The sequence below is a fragment of the Vanessa cardui genome, chromosome 1, assembly GCF_905220365.1.
Source record: "Vanessa cardui chromosome 1, ilVanCard2.1, whole genome shotgun sequence".
NCBI classification, from domain to species: domain Eukaryota; kingdom Metazoa; phylum Arthropoda; class Insecta; order Lepidoptera; family Nymphalidae; genus Vanessa; species Vanessa cardui.
The window spans coordinates 3,513,302-3,537,786 of NC_061123.1; the positions used below are offsets into that span (position 1 = coordinate 3,513,302).

The window sequence follows — 24,485 nt, forward strand, 5'->3', positions numbered from 1 at the left end:
CTCATGGTATGTTATGCGGAAGGTCTTGAGCATGAACTTGAATGGATATAGAGGGAGGTGACGACTAAAGAAACGATGGATGGATTGTGTGAAAGACGATATTGCTGGAAAGAATGCTACTTGTGACATGAAAATGAAGTGATGATGAAAGAGAAGTATGGAAGAAGACACGCTGCGATGACCCCAAGTAAAGTATTTGGAATAAGGGCAGGAGCATGATGTGCCTGTAATTACACTCAGTCAGTCACCCTACAACGGAAACAAAATAATACCATACATGGAATATATGTAGATATTTAATATGTACTTTAATTATAACTTTGCCGCTTTGAAATATAAATTAAAACATTTTAAAATCATAAAACACTCATAAAATTGTAACAACGACGTCTGTTTCAATAATCTAAAAACAAGTTAGTGTTCGGGTTGCCTTATAGAGGTGTTTACGTTTTCTGCTTCATTACCAAAAATAGATTCCTTGCAAATTGCATAGCGGTCGACACGGATGCCAAACACGAATTTTCGAAGGGAAATATTTCGCAGGCGGTTCTATTTCAGTCGAATATGTGGGTTAATACGATTTTGCGTCCTCACGTCGCTTGCGTCATAACACACCGCAAGAGCTTCATGCACGGGCACATTTAATAACCAGTTGAAGCTCTACTGAGGTTATGTTTAATTGAATACTTATTCGCTCTATTATAATATCATTTACGTAAACACTTTGCTCGTGTGGTGTTAATGATATACAGTACTGATTTCTAATTAAGACTAATTAAATAATTCAGCCGTTAGATGTGATCGGGTTACACTATCTAAAATTCGAAAACGTTTGCTTTTGTTTTTTGTCTATTAAAGATATAAAATTCGTTGTCTTGGGTCGCTTCACTTTCATTTGTTATAAAATATTACATTTGAAAAAGGATTTTAAACAAACTGATTTAAGTAATTGTTATGCGGAAAGTTTCTAAAAGGCCGATCTAAATTAAATTAAGTGTTTTGATTTAGATCATTTACGATTTCTAATAGGGTGTAAATATATAAAACTTTGTATTCCTTTTTACGCCGATAAAATTGATATTCGTAATTGACGACAAGCTATAGAGCTACATTATAAGTTGGGCCGTTTGACTACATTTTTAAAACCAATAGTAATAGGTAATAAGTAATACTGTTTACACGCTAAAGCAGTATGTAAAAAGTATTGAAAAATATATTCAAAATATTATATAAAAACCTTTTATCATCCCATTGACTGGTAAATATTTGCCCCAAAATTCATTCGACAGCTGCCGATATTCAATTTAGAAATTGCCGTTGCAAAAATGTATTTGTAAATATCATACAGCTTTTACCAATTTGTTAGAGATACTCCATATTTTGTAGTATTTTAGAATAACTTATAATATTTTTTTATGTACTCCATTTTTTTATAAATTTATATATTGGTAATATTATACTTATTAGTAGGGATGCGGGTTTTGGGTTTGAATTTAACTTGTTATTCTTGGAGTAAATTATATTTCATCTTGCAAGTACATAGTATAATTTATGTATAATAAGGCAACCTTCAGAAGATAAACAATCAAATTCTCAGTTCTGCTAATTATGCTCAATAATTATAATCGAGTATACAAATAGCCTAAAAATAAACAGAATCTTTCGATCATAATACACAACTTTACTAAGAATGATAGTTTCATAAATACGAGTCAGTAAGTAAGAAAATTTAAGGAAGAGTAACACTACGCCTCAAAAATATTGTGATAATGGGACTTAATTTTAATTGATACACAGTGTACTTATATCTACATATAATAAGATGAAGCCCGCCGCGTCTGTACGCTATCAACTCAAAAACTACCCTACGGATTTTTTAAATGTTCTCTCTAATGGAATGAGGGATTTATAAGAGAGGTTTAGGGGTACAATTTGTTAAGATTAATTACAATTTGTCTGTAATTATGATTATTACATTTATTGTAAAATGATGATGTAAATGTTTTATGTTGATCCTTATTCTAGACGTGCAACGCCGGGTCTAGTAGCTAGTCGAGTATATATTGTTGAGTTTCAACCAAGTATTTGGAATTACCTTGAAGATCAACGATGTCTTTCTATTGGTCCCGTATTATTGGACTCCCTCGCAATATTGGTAATCACTTGATAAATACTGAGTGAGCCGAGCATCCACGCCTTGCAATTGGCAGATTCAATACTTCAATTACATTTCAACTTATATTCTATAAATATTGCTGAGGATGTTCTTAAGACCGTGAGAAGGGGAGCATATCCATTTGACTTTCATTTGGTTGGAAACGCTTCTGCACTTGGTAATGATGGAAGTATCGTTAGATATCCAGTACGCAAACATAAAGAAATATTTGCTCATCGGATTCAGTAACCTCTTTTGTTGTAGATTTTGCGGTTTTATGAGGTAATTAAGAACGTCACAGTTTCAGGAAACGCATCAGAGGCAACTCTGTAGCTTGAATTGATAAATACTTGCTCACGCATTGACTCATAATTGGTATCAATAACAATGGCTATTAATATAATGCTAACTACCTTACACGATATAAACCATTTTTTTCGCTATTAAGTTATTTCCTTTTTTTAAAAACTATTTATCCATATAGTTATGTAACGTAATTATGATAGCAGGATTATTCGGCGTAAACCCTAAAAAGCCTTCTGGTGTATTTTCAAAACAAATAAAAATAGTTAACCACAGTGAGAGCAAGTCATAGACAATTTAACTACTTTTTAATAATTTAATGTATTCAAAATTGTATAATTTTGATTTTAGTAGCGTCGTAATTTTTTCTTAAATTAAATAGTGATCAGGTCAGAAGAATAGTGTGTCTTTATTATGGAAAATATATAAACAACATTTTTGTTAAATTTGCTTCAATTGATTAAATAAACATCGCTTTCGCGTCTTAATTTATTCATCTACATTCATTAAATATTACTTCTAATTAAGTTTAGTTAGGTTAGATTATAAATTTGGTCAAGATTATTTTTCTTGTGCATGTAAAAGAATTTCACTATACTTATATTATTATATCAATAGTCACTAAATACAATAATCCAGCCAATAAAAGATGCTTCATAGAACAAGAATTACAAAGAATACATTGGTTTAATAAATCTGTAAAATTTTGATGTGAATGAAGAACTTCGGCGGCATCAATCACTAGTCCGAAAATTCCCTGAACATCATTCATATGTCTATTTCAACGTCTTGAAGTTTATGAAATTACAAGTCATGCTATAATTGAATTACTTTCAATTTCAACGATTTGTGTTCATTAATAATAGGAGCTTTGCTTTCAAATATGAAAAAAAAACCGTTTAGAGCCTTTTATATAAAACTAGTTTCAAGCAATTCAGAAAAACATCACATACTTGTATTTCCTTTTTAAAGCTTATGAAGGTGAATTTGAATTTTAAGCCATGAACCCCGTTTTAATGCTTCTTCTTAAAAAGTTAATTATTATTCATAGAGTAAGGTCTGAGAGCTAAAAGTCGATAAAAGATGCATATTTGCGACTCAACTGCGCGACGTGTTCCGAGAGCAGACGATCTTACACAACTTTCATAGATCCAAAATGGCGATTTTAGGTTAGACATTGTACGAAAGCTTAAACATTGGTAAAACCAGAGATATCCGATTCTTTTGCCCTTTATATAACGTTTATAACACGAAATATAACGAAAGTTATCGTATATAAAAATTAGAAGCGTACTGGAAATTAAACAAAGCATTTACGCGAAATTATTATTAACGTAATAAAAAAGCAAATTATTAAACATGATAAACTTTGACATCCCAAATTCTATATTGTAAGTACGAATCAGCATTATCAACTCAATTGAATAAAATATATGTAAATAACCTTTGAACGATCTGTTACTTAGATTAGATATAATTTTAAATTTCAAAAGTTCATTCGTATATTTATAAGTGTGACTCATTTAAATAAATATTTTTACTGTTAAGAATTTTTCAAGAGCTACGCTGGATAATACAAACAGATTTTTCATCCAATCAGAACCAAGCTTCATTTTAAGCTACCAGCCCAATATCTATTATGTAATTAGTTGTCTACCCATCTTTATTTAGTTTATACCTATTGATATTTTATTTATTATATAAAATGTAATTTAAAATAATGTTTATTGTTTTTCATATTAATTTAAATTTTAGTCTGTTTAAATAATCCAAATTTTGGTATATTTATGTATATCATAAATACCTTTTCTACTAAGGTATTTTAACATTTATTTACATTGAAATCATGAATAATTTTGTAAATCAAAAATATCAGACGAATATCCTACCTGGAGTGGTGGCAGAAATGCTAGGAGCATTTCCTCGTTGACTCGCAATTCCGATTCTTTGGGCGTGAAATTAACCAACACTTCTGCCACGTGCAGAGGCAAAAAGACGGTATTATATTTTGAAGCAATATTACTTCAAGGTTCAAGCGTTTCGACAACACATATAATTTAGAATAGTATATAATTAATTAGTTTCATACAGGAATAATTGTTGATATCATATTATGAAGGTGAATGAAACGGTTTATTGGCAAATTGCCACTTTTCATTGCGAATGTTTTTAATAAAAACCGTATCGATTTGGCTCTGGCCCAGTTAGACACGCCGTGTAATAAAAATTAACCTAGCTAGGTAAATAGTTCATTAATAAAATATTATCTATTTGTTATCTAACCATTATGATGACGTCTTAACGTTTTATTGTTTGTATATTGTATAAAAAAGTGTTTTACACACATAAACGATTATTATTAACGTTAAGTCCTTAAATATAAATAATATTCGTGTATTATTCAAACGAATTATAAATAGTTATTGCATAAATGTTGGCCTCTTGGAATGGTCACAGAGCACTATCAGAATTTCCCTTCTGAGTTAGTTAATAATCTAACATTAAAGATACAAAGTAACGTATTAATAGTACGTCAATCTAAAAGGAATATAAAATTTCGGTCCCGCCCGATAAATTATATTTAAAAAAGCTCAGTTAATATCTAGAATTAATTTTTTTTAGAACGAAACTCTTTCCTTTTTAAAATTGGTTTTTAACATTGGTTGCAATTAGAAGAAAGTATCCTTGCATTTTTTTTAACCTAAGACCGGGAAATTTATTTTGCCAATGTCCATGGCAAAATGGTCATAACATTATAATGATTTAATAAAGCTATAAAGCTTTGCGATACGTAAATCTACAAACCAGCTAAAGTTAAAATGAGTAAAATGGTTCTATAAGCACTATAGACTTATATGTGTGTTCTAACAAAGTGCCACGCGCATCCATTTCAAATATTTCGCCCGTAGGCGATCGTGGAATTTGTGAGCTGCAAAGTATTCTATTGAATATATCTATATAATGCCTGTGTAGGATACCTAGGTATAGTACTTCAGTGAGCATGCGTCACAGATGTGGGCGAGAGAGTCCAAGGTCACATTCGGGGATGAAATTGTTACATTCGTATCTATTTCCGAAAAGCTTTGTTAAATTATATGAGAGTTTTCAAATGAAATGTAGAATATTATTTTTATGTTAGTTTTTTTATTTTTAGCAGTCAAATCAGTAAACATGATAATTACTCTTTTATGGTAGAGCAACCTTCAAATATATGTGAAATATATACTGCGCCCTATGTTTTAGATTTCGTATTTATTATTGTGGATATTTCAAAGCGTCGATAAGTTAATTACTGAGCAATCAATGAGAGATGCGAGACCCATTTCCCAATTCACTTGCCATTAAAAAGAACTGCATTCACAATTGGATTGATGCGTCCGCCATTTTGCACTAGCAGGTCAGGCGGGCGACGAGGAAATGAAACTTGATCCACTTATCCGTTCCATTACCGTTAGTCTTTATCATTCCTAAAATTCGATTTATATTTGCGAACCAGGACACGGCACCAAAGTTTTAGAGATTTTAAACACTCATGAGAAATCATAAGCAGGTCACGCTTTGTGAAATATGTATTCGTATTAAAGAATTGTTTTGATATAAGTTCAATGATCTTAAAAACAAAGGACTAACGTCCGTTCTTATTAGCTGCTGACGCGACGCCAGCCGGGAAAATTCACGCTCTGGTTGCATTGAGATGTAGCGACGGGAGCCATAGTATATCTATTGAAGAGATAAATACACTCATTCTATTAAAAAACAATATTACTAGCCACGTTTATAACAGATGGCGCGATTTTATTACCACATGATACATTACAATTTAAATCCATTCTCGCTTAAAAATGTCTATATGTCTGCAAATGAAACGTAAAAATAGAATATTATTAATATTTAGTAAATCAACTTTCAGGTTCAATAATTGGCTGTTAGCTTTTAAAAGTGGACGTGTTCAATAGTCCCCGATAAGATACGTGAGCGTGTTAAAACATTCAAAAACACATTCCATTACTGACACGTAAATCCTGAATATAAAGATAGATCTTGATCATTGACTTAAAAATTTGAGCGGATGAACTACAACGATAAATATACCGGGCTTAGTCGAGAGATGCGTCTGATAAATTAATGGTGTCATAAACAATTTTGACACACATTTTGATGAAAAACTTTCCAAGTATTTTTTTTACCTTACGTAAATAATTTAGGCAACAGTGTCAATATTTTAGGACATGTTATTGGTATTTAGTGGTAGGGTTTCGTGTAAGCTCGTCTGGGTCCCATTCATCAGTTATTCTTCCTCCAAACAACAGTACTTGTTATTGTTGTGTTCCGGTTTGTAGGGCGAGTGAGCCCGTGTAACTACAGGCACAAGGGACATAACATTTTAGTACCCAAGATTGGTGGCGCATTGTCGATGAAAGGAATGGTTAATGTTTCTTAGAGCGCCGTTGTCAATGGGCGGTGTGACCACTTACCATCCGGTTGCCCATATGCCCGTCCACCAATCAATAGCATTAAAAAAAACTATGAAACATTCAATTTTATGTTACAGGCACAAGGGACATAACATCTTAGTTCCCAAGGTTGGTGGCACATTGACGATGTAAAGAACAGTATTTATTTTTACAACGTCATTGTCTATGGGTGATGGTGACCACTTATTATCAGGTGGCCCATATGCTCGTCCGTTAACCTACACCATAAAAAAAATGTTACAGATTATATATACACAGTGTATAGTTATATATATACAGTGTATAGTTTAATTTATTTATTAGTTTTATCAATGAAATATAGCAAGGACAAGATTATTGCGCCAAAGTTATAATAGGATCCGCCGTGGCACGCGGCCCGTCAAAACCAATTTGAGCGCTCCAATTGATTGCGAGCATAAATTTAAACGCCACTGATTCTCTTACCCCGAACCGTGAATGAATTACAAACACATATTTTTAAATTAGTAAAATTTATGTTTTTATTTATATCTTATAATTGTTTTGTCATTTATCGTTTATTTGGGTACTCAACTCAAAGTATGACGACAAAGTCAGACCTACGTCATTTTAGTAATGGCACACACGGGTACGAAACTCTTACGGTATGTTTACAACTGACCAAATGACAACCAGACCCTACAAATATTTGGAGATACATTAGTAAGTTTATATTTTGTATATTATATTAATTATGCGATCATTTGTGACATTTTGTAAGCGTTTACTTTATCAATATCAGAAAGAGTATAGGAATAGGTATAGATAGATATTTTCAACCGACTTCCAAAAGGAGGAGGTTATCAATTCGTCTGTATTTTTTTTTTTTCTTTTTTTTTATGTTTGTTACCTCATAACTTTTCTCTGGGTGGACCGATTTTTTTTTTGTTTGAAAGGTAGTGCTTCCCGTGGGATCCCATTTTTTTTAAATTTTTTTCCGATGATGGTATCCGTATGAAAACGACATAAGTCTTAAATTTGCATTATGTATATGCGCTACAAATAGGTGAATAACTGAAAATCACGTTAATTTTAATAATTCTTTTTTTATTATAAAATATATACTCCAAGGATAATTTGGTGAAAGTTTGGTAAGGTTTTGAGCACAGGATCCATGGCAAAGTAACGGAACGGAAGGGAACGGAACAATTCTGAGGAGCACGTTAGCGATACTCAGTCGAATCTTTTATTTTTATGTTATTTGGATATTTGAGTCACCTTCCGTAATGCGGTAATGTTAATGTAATTATCATAGTCGAATATTATAATCAATTATCTACCCAGCCCGGCTTCGCACGGGTGCAATACTGATACTAAATATACTACAGAATTTGTTTATTTACGACATCACATTGCAAACTTCTAAAATTAACAGTGTATCTTTACTATATTGGTCATGTATTATATATACTAACCTTCCTCTGGAATCACACTATCTATTAAAAAAAACCGCATCAAAATCCGTTGCGTAGATTTAAAGATATAGGGACAGAGAAACCGACTTTGTTTTATACTATGTAGTGATGGAACTCCTAAACGGCTCACAGTTAGGTTGCGATATGGGGCAGAATTTCTTACTATCTTTAATCAAATTTTGTGTATGTGATGTAATGTAATATGATGTACGACATATATTAGCTCTTTTTCAAAGTTTTTTTGCTGAGCTCGATTACAGCTCTTTCGAGGGATCCTTGTAGTTTATGCCGCATGACGTATTAAAGTCGCATTTTCGAAAGTCTATTTTTGCTTTATTCGCAAGTTTCCCTTAAATTGTCCTCGAAGTTGTTTATGACTCATATAAACGGAACGCTTAATCTATCCATATTAAGAAAAAATAGTTAGTCAAATTCGCAAGCTTCACTTAAAATCAAAAAATAAATAAAAATTTTAACAAAAAGAAAAACCGACTTCAAACAAAACACCACTTTAGAACAAATGAATATGCACTAAAAGTGTTAAAAATAATTGCGTATTCAATATATTTTTTAGAGTCCTCCTAAGTAAAATGAAATGAAAAATATTAGACTACTTAAAAGTCGATTTACGATTATATAATGTAGTAATAGTTATTGTTATATTTGGAGCCGGTGTCAGCCACGGTGCCCTTATCCCAACAATCAAAAGAAAGAAGCGATACGAGCCCCATGATTGATCCAGTATATTATTGTATAAAAGGTAATTTGTGAAAAACATATTTGTTAAAGTATTCTCGTACTGTTTTTTGATAGATATACTTTAGTTTTCTTAGCTGACACCGACTCCAAATATAGCAATAATTATAACTATATTATATAATCGTAAATTGACTTTTAAGTAGTCTAATATTTTTCATTTCATTTTACTTAGGAGGACTCTAAAAATATGTAGAATACGCAATTATTTTTATAACTTTTAAGTGCATATTCATTTGTTTTAAAATAGTGTTTTGTTTGAAGTCGGTTTTTCTTTTTGTTAAAATTTTTATTGTTAACAGAATGTCTTCATTTCTGTTGCTGACCTTATTAAAATCTTGAAATGTCGGGCTTAAGACCCATTACATCCATTCAAATAGTAGAGGAAATAGTTTTTTTTTTTTGCTTTGTGAAATAGCTCGGCAAATGAACCACACGTTGCTAAGTAGTTTTCACCATAGACCGTACCGTACCGTAAGAAATTATAATTTTTCTTAGCATCTCCAATGCGCCATCAAATTTGGGAACTAAGTCATTATGCCATAGATAGTCTGGCTCACTCACCCTTCAAACCGGAACATAATTATAAAAATGATTGCTGTTTGAAGGTAAGATACTTGATGAATGCGTGGTACTTACCCAGATAGACTTGCACAAAGCCCTATCATCAATTCAATCATAATAATTACATCGAATATTCGTTCTTGCAATAGACATATATCTAGGTTTACCTGAAATATATTTGTTATGATTACTAGCAATGTAATTAAAGCAATTACTTTTAGTACAAAAACACTGGCGTTATGATTGTAATGCGTACGGTGGACCAGACGATCAATATCTTAATGGGTTTAGTCATATGAATATTTCGTTGATGTTTATTATTTTTATTTAAAAATTAATGCAAATTATTGCAGCTAATATTAATAATAAAGCTCTGTTTACATTTGTGCTACCTAATAAGCCGTCAAACGTGTTATTACTAAGCAAAATTTATAAATTACAAATGACATTGTAAACACTTACGAATATATAACTTTTTTAAGACCCTAGTATCTTATTAATTTTTTTATAAGGTCGGAAGTTTGCGTATCCTAAGAATTTCTGAGAAAAAAGAAATTTAACGTATAAATAAACTTAGTTAATAAGACTTTTTTTCTGTTTACCTAAAATTATTCAATTAAATAAATAATATCACCCAAAATGATTCGTAGAACACAATAAACGTCTAAATAAAACGTTTTATTTTAAGCGATTAAACGATACCGTTTTATAAGCAATCAATCGTCAAATAAAACAGCTGTTTGTTATAAATGTTCTATTCAATCATAAAACCAATAAAACACGCTACAAGAACATTAAACCCCGTCCTTGGTTGTAATAGTGATCAAATGAAACGATTATTTTATTTTTGAAACCAAGCATTTAATGCTTCGGGTTTCGTTTAATAACTATAAACAAAATACTTCAAACTTTTACGTTCATCCTGAGTGAGAACAGTGGCGAGGAATTTTTATTAAGAAGCCAGCTGGCAGGCCACTTCGAAAAGCGTGAATCAAATTATAAGTAAATGGCTATTTTTTTTAAATAATAAAAAAAACATTATCCATATTGTAAAAATATATATATATTTACGGGTTGTAGTAGTTTGATTATCAACATACTACAAATCTTTATCACAGCTATTAAAGCATATTACTATTGATATTAAACAAGCATATAAATATATACGTATATGACATACACAAACAAAAATGTTGGTATGTTAAATTATACAAATTACAAATCAAATACAAGGATGATTATAATATGTTTATGTTATATTAACATTTATATTACATCACAAACATAAAGTACAGAATAGAAAGGACTACTCACAAAATAGAACAATTAATAGAAATAATACGAAAAATATAAACAAATACTAGATTTATTGTACAACTGGCGGAGTTATGGCTAATAAGCCATCTCTCTTCCAGATAATCTAATATCTAAATCTTTGTAAGGAATAATAAATAAAAATTTTAACAAAAAGAAAAACCGACTTCAAACAAAACACTATTTTAAAACGAATGAATATGCACGAAAAAGTAATAAAAATAATTGCGTATTCAACATATTTTTTAGAGTCTTCCTAAGTTAAATGAAATGAAAAATATGAGACTACTTAAAAGTCGATTAACGATTATATCATGTAGTTATAATTATTGGTATATTCTGGGACCCAACGGGAAGCACTACCTTTCAAACAAAAAAAAAATTATCAAAATCGGTCCACCCCGTGAAAAGTTATGAGGTAACAAATATAAAAAAAAAGAAAAAAAAATACAGACGAATTGATAACCTCCTCCTTTTGGAAGTCGGTTGAAAATAAACATATATGAAAATAATTTAATCTACGATATAATATAGTCGGTGTTTTTTTCCACAACAAAATGATGTTTACCTAAGAATACAATACGATATGATTATTGAAAAAAAATTGTATTAATAAAGGACGCTGTATACATACATTCATGTAGCGTTCCCAGTAATCCATCAAAGAAAAGTGACGGCAAGGTGAAAGTAACGTTACTATGGGTAACATGTTAAAGGGTACCTAAAAATAAGTTCGTTAATGAGCGACATGAGATTGATTGCGTCTCGCTATATTTCACCCGAGAGGGTTTATTATGCTTGTTATATAAGCTATATATTATAAAACCCTCTTGGATATATATCGGTGATAGTACTCGCCTGCGGCTTTGCTCGCGGTTTTGGGGTTTGGTTGTTACGTGTCAGGCAAAAAATATGTCCTTTCTTTCAAGTTTGCTTCATAACTAATTTCATCAAATTCGGTTCAGCAGTTTGGTCGTGAAAGAGCGACATACAGACAGATAGGCAGAGTTACTAGCACATTTATAATATTAATATAGATACCGCGTAGTAAGGAAAAAAATCCATACATATGTATTTGTATTGTAAGAAGTGTAATAATTCCTATCTGACTTAATATTTATCGTTTAATTTTAATTAGATATTGTTATATTAATTAATTTTAATTCTGTTTTATTTTTTCCACAGATTTATGCTGACGATGACCAAGACAGCAATCTTGTTGAGAGCTCTAAAGACGCCAACAAGGATAAACAGAGCTTCGAGTCTCTCGAAAAATTACACGGCTTAACAGTTTTAGAAGATGACACTCAGCTGGCTGATGATGAAGATATATACGATGATGATGAAGACGCGGAGAGTGGTGACTGGTATCCAGATTACGATCGGCGAAGGGAAAAAGTGAGTGAATTTACAGCCATTAATTTGTCCTGCTCGTTAAGTATCCCAAATTCCTTTGAGTAAAGTTGGCATGCTCTGCCATCAAACTGATGTATATCTGATGATTATGATGTATATATGATAGTAAGGATGCAATTTAAGTTGCTTACGCACCCACTTGAGCACTTTATATGTCCTAAAGGGAAGAGTTATGACGACATTTAATTATCCAATAAAAAGTAAACAAGGAAATCGACAGACATTTAATACTGTTCAAATTCCTAATAAGTACATAGGTATAGTTTTCCTTATGATTTACTTCCCGAGTAATATTAATTCAGGATAATTTGGAAGACGCAATGAAATTTAATATATTAACAAATTATATTACATGTTTTAAGGCGTTTTCAATACATGAATTTTTCAATAATTTTATTTTGTTAATTATTACGCTCACAATAAAACGTTTTCAACAATAAACAATTTATTCCAATGTAAATTTGTATTTAAAACTGGATTAAAATAATCGAAATGTAGGTTGTGTATACTCAGCTCGCGAAACATTTCTCTCAACTGGATTCTAAAGAAATAATTTAATTCTGATCCGGCAACAACAAAGTTGTATTGACCCAAATCATCGAGATACACGTTCTGAAAACTGACAGCGAACCGCTTCGCAGTATTTTTCTTATTTAATGAGGATATTCGCCTTTCAACAGTTTGTTAATTTTTTCCAAAAAAAATATCGGCAATCTTATAGCTACTATACCGAATGAAATATTGGAGGATGGTGACATTCGTGTTAAAATTAGTTTATATTTTTACGTATATGCACTAGTTTGGCAATTATTCAATAAAAAATCTATGACAATTTTATATTCGGTAAATTGAATCTTGAAAGTATTCCAAATAGTATCGTTAGGAGTAAAACCTCTTCATAATTAAACTTTTATATTTTCACATGTATGTCCTTTTTATTATAAACATTGCCTGCGATTTCCTACGCTATTAACTTCTCAATTAACGTTTAAATATTCACTTGATATGCATTTGCATAATTATGTTCATCCTCAATCCCAATCCAATTTAAATATATTAATTTATTAATATTAATTTAAATAATTGTATTTAAGTAAAATGACATTGTATTTTTTAAATGTTAAAAAAGAGTAACTACTGAGTTTCTTGTCGGTTCTTCTCGGTAGAATCTACTTTCCGAACCGGTGGTAGCTTCACTTAATTGTAAAATGACGATTCAAAAGTGCTTGTAAAAGCCTACTTGAATAAAGTTTATTTTGATTTGATTTGATTTGATATAAAGACGCCCAATCATTAATGAATGAACTACATATTGAGTTGTCAATTGCGTGTCAGTTAAAATTAATTTGGCGACAAATATCGCTCCACCTTAAAGGTTCGTGAACATCATTTAAGACATCGTTTGAAAAGACGAAACCTATAGGTATCTAGAGACGTTAAATAGTTAATATATGTATCAACTTTAATGATGTAAAATCCGAATTGATTACTATATTCGTAAGAAATAAAGAATAAAATCAGCGTTAAGAATTTTATAGTTTGAGTATCATTAAACTCGAAATACAATCCAGTAAGTATAGATGTCAAATAGGTTTAGTCTGAAAGTCGGAATTGAGTCGATTACCGAGGGCGCGCGGCGCGATTGTATTATTGATTTTCGCTTAACTAGATAAGAACTACAATTACAAGCAATAGCACGCCTAAACGTTTTATTAAACTACGAGTTGAAGTGAATACCATTCGTTGGAAAAAAAAAACAAAATATACATTTAATAGTATTTTAGAAGTCAAAGCAAGCGGCAAGAAACTAATTTGTAATTGATTGGCAACCATATTATTATTTGTCATCACTCATCAGATGTATCGATTATAATATTTTATCTTTATGTAAACGTATTATTCTGTACAACATTATGTAAATTACATATTTATTTTTAACGGTAAAATAATCGAGGGATCTAATTATAGAATTGTTTTAGGAAGGATAATTAGGTATGCCAGTTTTAAATACAGATAAAGAAAGCTTAAGAAAATGTATTATTACATTTATTGAAGACATATCTTAATTAGTTTTAGTTACGATTACATACAAATTTTACACCATAAATATGATAGTTATTTCGAAGAGCAATAGTTTTATTATAAAAATCGCATCACTCGTAAAATCTAAAATAATAAAACTATCTGAAGCTTAATGTAATACCATAACTTAAGTAATTTATATTTAATTACATCACTATTTTTACCGCAACCAAATAAATAGTGCCTATTATTGCCTCATTAAGATAACTCGGCACGTTTTATTTCTAGTATGATAAAGGATTTAGGTTTTATGTTATTTAGCCCTCTATTATGAATAATCTTCAAATCTGATGAATATAAACGTAACGTCTAAAATATAAAAAAAATGACACTTAATAATATAAATAATATATGTATATAATATATATAATATATACCGAATCAGTAAGCAAATTTGTTGTATTGTTGTAAAATGATGAATCAAAATCGCTTCTAAGAGTTTACATAAAAAAATATAATAAGATTTTTATTAGTATAATATTTACGGAAAAAGTAGGTAATTTTAAATTTTATGATATTATAGGAATATTAAAAAAACAAAACAAAAAAAGTAATAACGACTAAAACTAAGTTCTTGGAATAAATAATATTTTTTTTTCAACAATATTCTACATCAACAATGAGTATGCGATACCAACGGACGTCAAATTAATTAAAACACTTACGCTCTATAATAATATTACTGGAAGATTGATTTGTATGCTTCAATATTTACGAGAGCTGCCTACGGCGAACGCTAATCTTTTTGTTTGTATTGTTTCGTAAGAAATTTAATAAAGATCGCTTGGAGAACGTTTCAGACGATAAACACGTCAATTAAATGTAAATAAACATTATTCGCGCTACGAAAGATAAATATTTTTAACTTTAAAAATGTAATAAATATGGGCCTTATGTAGGTCCTTAGTCAAATAAGTTTAATGTTACATTTATATGATTACATTATAAGTCACAATTAAGAAAAAAAAAGGTATTTTTTATCCGGACAATAAAAAAACTTTGGCAAGTGTTAAAGGAATATTTTAATACTTAGCCGAGAGATTTAACAATTATATTTACAGATTATAATAAGCAAAATGCCCTCTTTTAGAGGGCAATAATGAATCTAAGCTAGCAATTAAAATTTTCAGAGAAGAGTGAAGTGAGTGAATGAAATTAAATACTTAAGCAGACGAATGAAAGAACTGAGTGGGTGAATTTAATACGAAATGAGCTATTAGAAATTTTTGTATTGATTAGGTTCGCTTTGAACATAATTGTTTTCACAGGAATTGATATGCAGCCAATTCTGCATAACTAGTAAGAAAAGTTTGGATTTTAAAGTCATCTTCGACATATTTTTGAACTGTAATTAGTTTTTGTGACACCTTTAATTCAAGTGCATATAAGATCGTTTCTACATTTAAAATTCAGAGCATGGAAAACTTAAACTTACCTAGATTTTACTGAAAGACTTTCATTAAGAAATATTGATAATTCCTGAAACAATTGTACGTAATTTAATATTGTTCAATAATTTGAAAAATTACAGATCGGTACAACCAATATGGTTCGTCTAAAGCCTGAGGACTTTACGGATTCAGTGGCGATTGTCAAACAAGGTCAGGCATCCAACATTAAAGAAATAAAACGCTTGCTTAACGAGAACCCGGAGATACCTGAAAGTGGTAAGATATGATGATGAATGATAGTTCAAGATTTAAAATCATATTTGAAGATAAACAGTTTTATCAATTTTTTTTATACTTGCATTAATTAATTACGTAGTCTTGATGTATTGAAATTGTTATTTATAATATAAATGATTCATTCATAAAATTACTTATATTATTCATAACCGTATATAACTTTTAAAATAATATTTCAGCTTTACCGTCGCTATTTCCGACGACAGAAGCAAATCACAGCACTCGTGACAAACGCAGTGTCTTCCCGGACAGCAGTTCGGAGAAAATTGCTGACTTCTCGGCACCGAAAGCTATTTCCAAAACGGAAGAAAGGTAATATTAATATTCTTGTCTTTTCGAATGAATTTATAAGATCGCTTCAATAATATTTTATACAATTATATTAAGGTGTTAAATAATATATAATTTATTTTAAACTGAAAACTGGAAAATACAATATTCCATATATGTTTAGATCACTAATAACGAGTATTAGTGAATCTTAAATATCTTTTTTTATAAATATTCACTGACACTGAAAAATAGAGTATGCTAAATTTCTTATGGTATAGGTATTGCGATTCTGAAATTTAAGCACAATATTAATTAAATTAAGGCTGTTCAAGTGATTTTCTTTACAGTCATAAACCATTAATAGCTCTTGTTTCATCTCTATTCTTTTTATGTTCGCACTGTTAGACAAGCTTCTTATAGACATCAGAAAGGCTTCCACTAAGCTTATCTTTAAACATTGTCTTTGAGAATATTTTCATGAAAATGTTTCATATTACTTTATTTTCGTGAGTCCTTATTTACTTACTATCTACGATATTCATGTAGTGATATTCGACGGTATTTTTATAACGACTTTAATATTTTTTCGTATTATTTTATTTCTAAATATGTATATGATATCATCATATAATTAAGCATGTGTATGTAAATATTTCGTGTTTTGTTTTTATTATAATAAAAGCTCTCTCGAATTTTTTTTTTTACTTAAATTGTGTACGAAAGAATGACTCGGCATTAAGTCTTCCTTTCGTTCCATCTACACAAATTTGTAGGCCATTTTTGCAATCAAATAGAAAAATTCCGGAACTATCGACTAGTTTTGTGAATTAAAAAGCTTTTGACGGATATTATTGTGGCTTTCTTCAAGATATAACGGTTATATGAAGATATGAGAAGATTTTTATTTTGACAAAATCCATTTACCTATATTTTTAACGAACAGCTATCGTATAATGCTCGTTAAAACTATACGGCCAATATTTCAAGACGCCTCATAAACCTTAAAAGGAATTTTATTAGGTCAGTTTCAACAAAAAGTAAGTCACAAACATTACTCTTTATTTGTGATCACATAGAAATGAAATACTAGTAACACAAAGTAAAGATACATTGTAAAGAATTGTTATTTTGATACACGGTATATCATCACACCAAAATGGTTACGTTAAAGGATCGGTCCAGTTAAAGCCTCGTTGGCACTACTTAAAGAAATACAATAAATGTATTTTTTTGTTGAAAAGTTTGCGAGATCGATAAGCTATTATAACTAGTAATATGTCAGATATAATATTTTAAGTCTCTTGATAGTTATTATGAAGACGAGGTCTCTCTAACACTGACAATATTTATAGCCAGACTATTTACCGCCAGGTGATAAAGACGAAATACTGTGTGCTTGCGTGTTATTAATAAAACATAGTCTTTCCCAGTAATGGCTGGTAACGACAATGTATTTTACATTTAATACGCCATGGAATAGCTCCAATAAAATGTTGCGTATATAAATACAAAACGTTTTATAAAAATGATCTCGTAGTAAAAACTTGTTTAAGGTTTGCGATTACGCTGTGGTAGAGGAATGCAACCGCAATGGCTATCGAGTTTCACTATGAGAACACGTATGACATGTTTTTAGGGTTCCCTGTTACAAGACAACCTCATTCATTAATTTATGATATACGTTCGATCCGCCCCGGCTTCGCACGGGTGCGATACTGACACTAAATATACGACAATATTTGTGTATTTACGACATTACATTAGACACTTCTAAAACATTTAGAACAAAATCAAAAATCTAAACTAAACAAAATCACTCTGTCTATTAAACAAAACCGCATCAAAATCGGTCGCGTAATTTTAAAAGATCTAAACATACAAAGGGACATTCAGCAGTAAGCAACTTTGTTTTGTACTATGTAATGACGTTCGTTGGCTTAACTATTTATATTACCACATATTAAGTTTGTGTTATACGCTGTGGGCAATGATTAATTCTAGGCAACCTATGTATACTTGAAGATTAAGTCAAAAACATAATTGGGCATAGTTTAAATATGTAATTAACTCATAATAATCATATAAAAATATATTCCAAGCGAAAAATTATTAAATCAGTAGGAACGTATTTAATCCGATTTGCTAACTATATTGTGCAGTGAGATACGAATATATCTTTATTTTAATACAACACTTAACAACTTATATCCATTTTAATTACACTGCAAAATTCCGTCAACTGTTTCATCGACGTTCAAATGCCATTTTTCACAAACCATTTTTCACGTAGTGAATATCATAGATTAATCAAGCTCTCGACGAATGATACCTCGTCAATTTGCTGTCAAAAATTGTTTATTTGGCTTTTCTCTTGTTATGGTGAGAATATAGTATATGTTTATTATATTGTGTATATCAAAGTATATTAATTTTGTTGTAGAATTCGTCTCGTGCATATGCTACGCTAATTAGTAAGCTACCCGGTTACATAAATCAAGGCAATATTCATGAATAGCTTGAAATGCAAAGAAACAAATACCGAGAACGTTTCCTTTTAAAATAGCTTGTAAGTTAAGAGCAAGTTTTTTTTACGTTCCAATTAGCGCGGTTTGTTGCTAAATTATAAGGCGGAAACGCTTCGAGCTTAAAAACGTTTACTTGCTCACTGTGAGCTCGGATAAGTTAAGAGTTTTAATAATGTACTCTACAGCGGACTACGTTTAACTTTTACAACTTACATTTTACTTTAATTAGTAACGTTTTTTTTAAGATATTATATATTCGAAATTGTACCCACCTTCGGAATTACTTAGCATTTGCTATTATTAAATACGAAGAAGTTTTTTCAATCGATATTCGGTACCTGGTAAAGTTTTATGGACTATTAGTAGGAAGACAAGGAATCAGCCACCTGATGTTAAGTGGCCATATAAATGTAATTCCTTACCATTTTTTACGTCGCCAATGCGCCATCAACATTGAGACCTGAGATGTTACCCTTCGTGCATTTAGTTACACTGGCTCACTAAACCATCAAACGGGGGGGGGGGACATAACAATACTAAGTATTGCGAGTATCTGCATCACAATTGCTTTCGAAAGAGTTAAAAAGTTATAGCACTTTACGTTAGCTAATCTTTTATAAGTATGGTTTGTTTACAGCAAGTGCGTAAATTATCGATATCAATGTCAAAATAAACTTTATTCAAGTAGGCTCCTTAAATCGTCATTTTTTAAGATTAGTTAGTATCAGACTCAGACATCCGGACATCGGTCCGGTATATTGGTTCAACTAAAATAATCGCCAGGGAACTCAGTTGTCACTTTTTTAGTCATCATTACTAAAAAAGTATGTTTTTTAGTAAGTCATACTAAAAAAGTATGAGTATCCTGTATTACCAACAACCACTATTAACACCAAGATCTTCTATAATTGTATTTATAACATCAAATAATAGAATAAAATCGAACCCTGAATAGGATGTACTATCATTATCAAGTCAATATATTGGTGTAATGAGTTTAACTTTTCTTCTCGTGTTTATACAATATTCGTCACTGTTTCCGTAAAAATCATCGATCTTGTTATGATATATGACATAGCTACACGCTAGCATATAATATATTCATATGACAGTTACACGTATGACCTGCTTTTAGGGTTCCATATTACAAGACAAAGTTATTCATTAATTAATTGTATACGTTGACTTATATCGATTATATTACTATTAATGAATTATAAATATATTATGTAATTATAAAATGTTTATTAAATTATTTTACCACGCTATATTCATTATATTGTACATAAATTACGTTAATTTTACTTCGTGTTGTGTACATAAATAAATTATTGTATATAACTTAACCGCGCCGATCGATAGTAATATAGAAATTCTTTTCTACGTGACTAACCTCGATGGTGAATTTAATATCCCCCGAGCATTATACAAGGACTTGTAATATAAGATATCCCGAGTCGCGACGAAATCAATACGGCGAGTCTACACGTACTAATATAATACACTTGTTATGTAACACTGCCTTTAGACTCTTTGTTTTTGATCATAATGGATGTATTAAATTTCATATGTGATATAATTTCGCGTACATTTCTCGTGGTACCGTAACCGCGAACTCGACAAAACGAAAGAGGTGCGGTCTGATTATTAAATAATAAAAAAGAGGTCTTACAACATAATCGTCCTGTATTATGAAAGTATTGAGTCATATTAAGGAATTTAATTTATCTTTTATCTAACAAAATAGTGAACTTTTAAACTTAAATTTAGTAGTAATGATCTTAGTCTTTATCGTTATCTTATATTAAAAACATAATATATTCTATACAAGTTCAAATTTAAGTCAAGATAGGTAGCTATTTGTTCTTACCAGGGTATAACATGCCTGTTCGACCTATAATCGTTTAAGGGCAAACGAGTTACACATTGGGTTAGAACAACATCCTTATCTAGAATTAAAGATCGTTATCGGAAATTTTCTTCTTGATGAATTTGCACAATGTAATTCATTGTAGTAATACTGTATTCTAATTTAACTAGTGACAGGGCTCTATAAAAGTTCATCTCAGTACTATCTTTTTCTTGATTTTGTAATTGTTTTACTCAGCCCAGTTTATTTGCTTGCACAAGAGCATAAAAAATTAGATAAACATGAATGGATCATAAGGCTTCATAATGTAGTATAGATATTTAGACATTTTCCTTTGAAAAAGCGGGTCTAAGAAAGCCGTTATTTACAAAAAAATAATGCGATACTTACGATACATTTTCGATACATAGAGGTATTTAGGATACAAGAGATTCAAGTTTAGTATTTTAGATTTTCCCCTGCAATTTAACGTATTATTATCAAAAAGTTACGCTTGCTCGAAAGTTTGGTCATTAAAAAGTATTTAATATCGCAGTCTGAAAGGTGCTGCTCTTTACAAATTTACTTTGTTATAGCAAAAGTCATTGTAAGTTTTATTAGGAAACGTTTTATCTTACCAGTTAGTGTAATATTCGCTTGTATTTTTACCGTTTTTATTTGGAATTTCCCAGGAATATACCTATACTTATATTTTAATTTATAGCCTTTTGAAAATATTTATGTTTACCTACTATTACTACTAAGTATTCTTACGAGGCAAATTATTGTCCAAAAACACTTTTTGACGCTTTTTTTAAAATTTTCATCAGGCGTAAAACGAAGAAATTCATCCCAAGCGATCCTCTTGGCAAGCTCTCCCTACACACCGTATCCAGAACTGTCAGGAACAGTAATGATGAGGTAAATTAACATTTTTTTATTAAATTTAATATTCTGCAATTATCGTATTATTGTTAAATGAAAGCAAACAAAAAATATTTATGAATAAATATAAAAACTTATTGTTTACAAGCCTTCATAAAACATTCTGCATGTTCTGAGCGGGTAATACCCACTCTTCAGTTATTCCACCATCAAAGATAAATAATTGATTAGCACTGCAATGTCTTTCAAAGACACCATAAACATCACAGATCCCAGTTTGTAGACGGTTTGAGGTGAGGTTTTTATTAACCCATAATGCATATATAAAATAATGACTGTCTATATTTAGACGTAAGTAAATTTATTGATTTAGAGATTTCATACCAACCTTAAAGATATAAATATTTTACAGACAATTTTTATTTATTTTCAGGAGGGTCAAAGAAGACCCTTCATAGCTGCTCACTTCCACGGTAACACGTCACATCTCAGTCCCGAGATTCACGAACATTACAAAGGTACAGTATAATAATCAAGAAACAAAAAATATTTAAATTTACTTCACAATTTACCGCAAATAGTGTAGAATATAATGTAGGTAATTCTAGAATGTGACAAAAAATTGAAAAGTCCGTCTAAATATTGAAAAAAAAATTCTACTAATTGGCAAATTTTAACATTAATCTAAGTAAAATACCTTTATATTATATTAATATACATTATTATATATGAATTATAATGAAACGACACGATCTTGATATAAAAAAGAAGTAACGCAAGTAGAGATTTTCTTCATCTTCTTATATTCTGAGGTTTCACACTTGAATGACAGGATAAGTTTTTAAACGCCTTTTTGAGTTGGAAGGCTCATCACCTATTCTTTGCTGTCTAGTTAAAAGTAAAACTAAAAGTAAAGCCTGTAAAAAAAAAGTAACAGACTGTAAATTACCGACTGATGGGCTAAGGTCTCCTATCCCATTATGGAGAAGGTTTGGCACATATTCAACTGCGCTGCTCCAATGCGTGTTCCACCAACCCGCACATGTGGCAGATTTTCGATGAAATTAGACACATGCAGGTTTCCTCACGATGTTTTCCTTCACCCCCGAGCACGAGATGAATCAGTCTAGTTATGAGGATTAAACTCCTTTAGATAACCAATATGAATGAATCAATAAACGTGTAATCCAATTTTTCGAAAATGTTGGTGTAACATTGTTGTTATAATTTATCATATAGGAAATGGTCTGGTCCGCGTGGCTCACGGCGCGCCTCACGACGTGTGGTACCCCGCGCCCTGGACCGTCGCGTCACCTCACCCCCGCCCCACTCTTACCCGGAACGGGCACATCCACGTGCACCACACCGGTGTCTACCTCGTTTATGTGCAGGTAACGCAACATAAATTATAAGCACTCCATATTAGACACACTATATAAACATCCAGTATTAAAAACTTTATCGTACATCATTGTGAGCGTGTATAATTCAACTCTGAACGCTGTTTACGAGTCCCAACTAAGTTTTAATATTCTTCTTGAAGTAAATTATAATGCTTATAATCCAAAATAACGAACATACTAAATATGTTTCTTAATACTCGAGAGGGAAAATGCGAGTTTAATGTTTCTATAACTGAAAACTTTTTGAAATAGATTATGTATGATAAGTAAAATCATTTGTTTCAGATTTATTATTTGGATAGCCACGATATAATCTCGTGGGTGTTACATCGCACAAATGCATACATGGATGAAAGGGAAACTATTCTCCAGTGCGCTCGGTCCACGCACTCCACTGAACGTTTAGACAAACCGAACTCCTGCTTTTCTGCTGCGGCTCTCTTTTTGAAAGCTGGAGACAGACTCGCGGTGAGAAACACCGGTGGAGATAGACACTCATTGATGCAGCCAGAGAAGAGTTTCATAGGTCTCGTTAAACTGGCTGACGCTGAGGACCCGGTCGAGGAATTCTAGTTGAGAAAACAACGTATTATTTACGGTGTTTACCATGCGTTATTCGATATTTCGAATCAAATAAATTTAAGGATAATTGGGTATCCGTATTAATATATCTTATTTATCTATTCTTTATGGTAAATCAGAACGATAACCGTTACAAATACTGGACTCATTTGGTATCGAGATTGTTTGTTATATTTATGTCGGATTATTTCAATTGAAAGCATATTCTTGCCCAGACTTACTACATATATAGTGATATTTGTTTAGTAGTCAAACAAGTGCCATTGTGGGTAATCGATCATTTAAATTAAGTTTTACGTTTAAGTTTGATATGTCTGTCTTTTTTTATCATCAGCGATAACGTTTTTTGTTAATATTGTATTTGCATTTGCGTGTACTTACTTAGACAAGTAAGTAATTAATATTTATAATATTTTTCGAATTTGTTTACCTGGAAAAAAAGCGCAGATGCCGATTATCGTTTTAAAATAAAATTGTTACCGTTTGGGCTGATTTTTATAATAATTTAATCGTATTTTTTTTTATATTGATGGTAATAAATTTTCATATCGTCTATGTACGCATTAAAGTGCGTAAACGGATTCTTAGAGTTTAAGTTGTATGTAAAAGCTAACGAAATATTTACGAAAGATCTGTTATGCCATTGATATTTTAAGTTAAATAATTTATTCGTACCTACATTTAGAATTTACATTTTTATGCGATTATATTTTGAAAAAATTAATGCAACGCTGCATTGTGAATATTGAATTTATGTTGTAAGATTAAAGTAGTACAAAATA

The 24,485-nt window shown here is 30.8% G+C and overlaps 1 protein-coding gene across 1 annotated transcript in view; it reads left to right on the forward strand.

Annotated features, from left to right (window-relative positions):
- The window catches only part of LOC124529716 (protein eiger-like), a 40,247-nt gene extending 15,762 nt beyond the window's left edge, over nt 1-24,485 (forward strand). Inside the window, exons 2-8 of the mRNA XM_047103598.1 lie at nt 12,186-12,398; nt 16,030-16,165; nt 16,366-16,498; nt 21,664-21,754; nt 22,152-22,236; nt 22,958-23,109; nt 23,407-24,485. Of these exons, the coding sequence (XP_046959554.1) occupies nt 12,186-12,398; nt 16,030-16,165; nt 16,366-16,498; nt 21,664-21,754; nt 22,152-22,236; nt 22,958-23,109; nt 23,407-23,694 (1,098 nt within the window). The 3' untranslated portion in view covers nt 23,695-24,485. The remainder of the gene's footprint in view (nt 1-12,185; nt 12,399-16,029; nt 16,166-16,365; nt 16,499-21,663; nt 21,755-22,151; nt 22,237-22,957; nt 23,110-23,406) is intronic.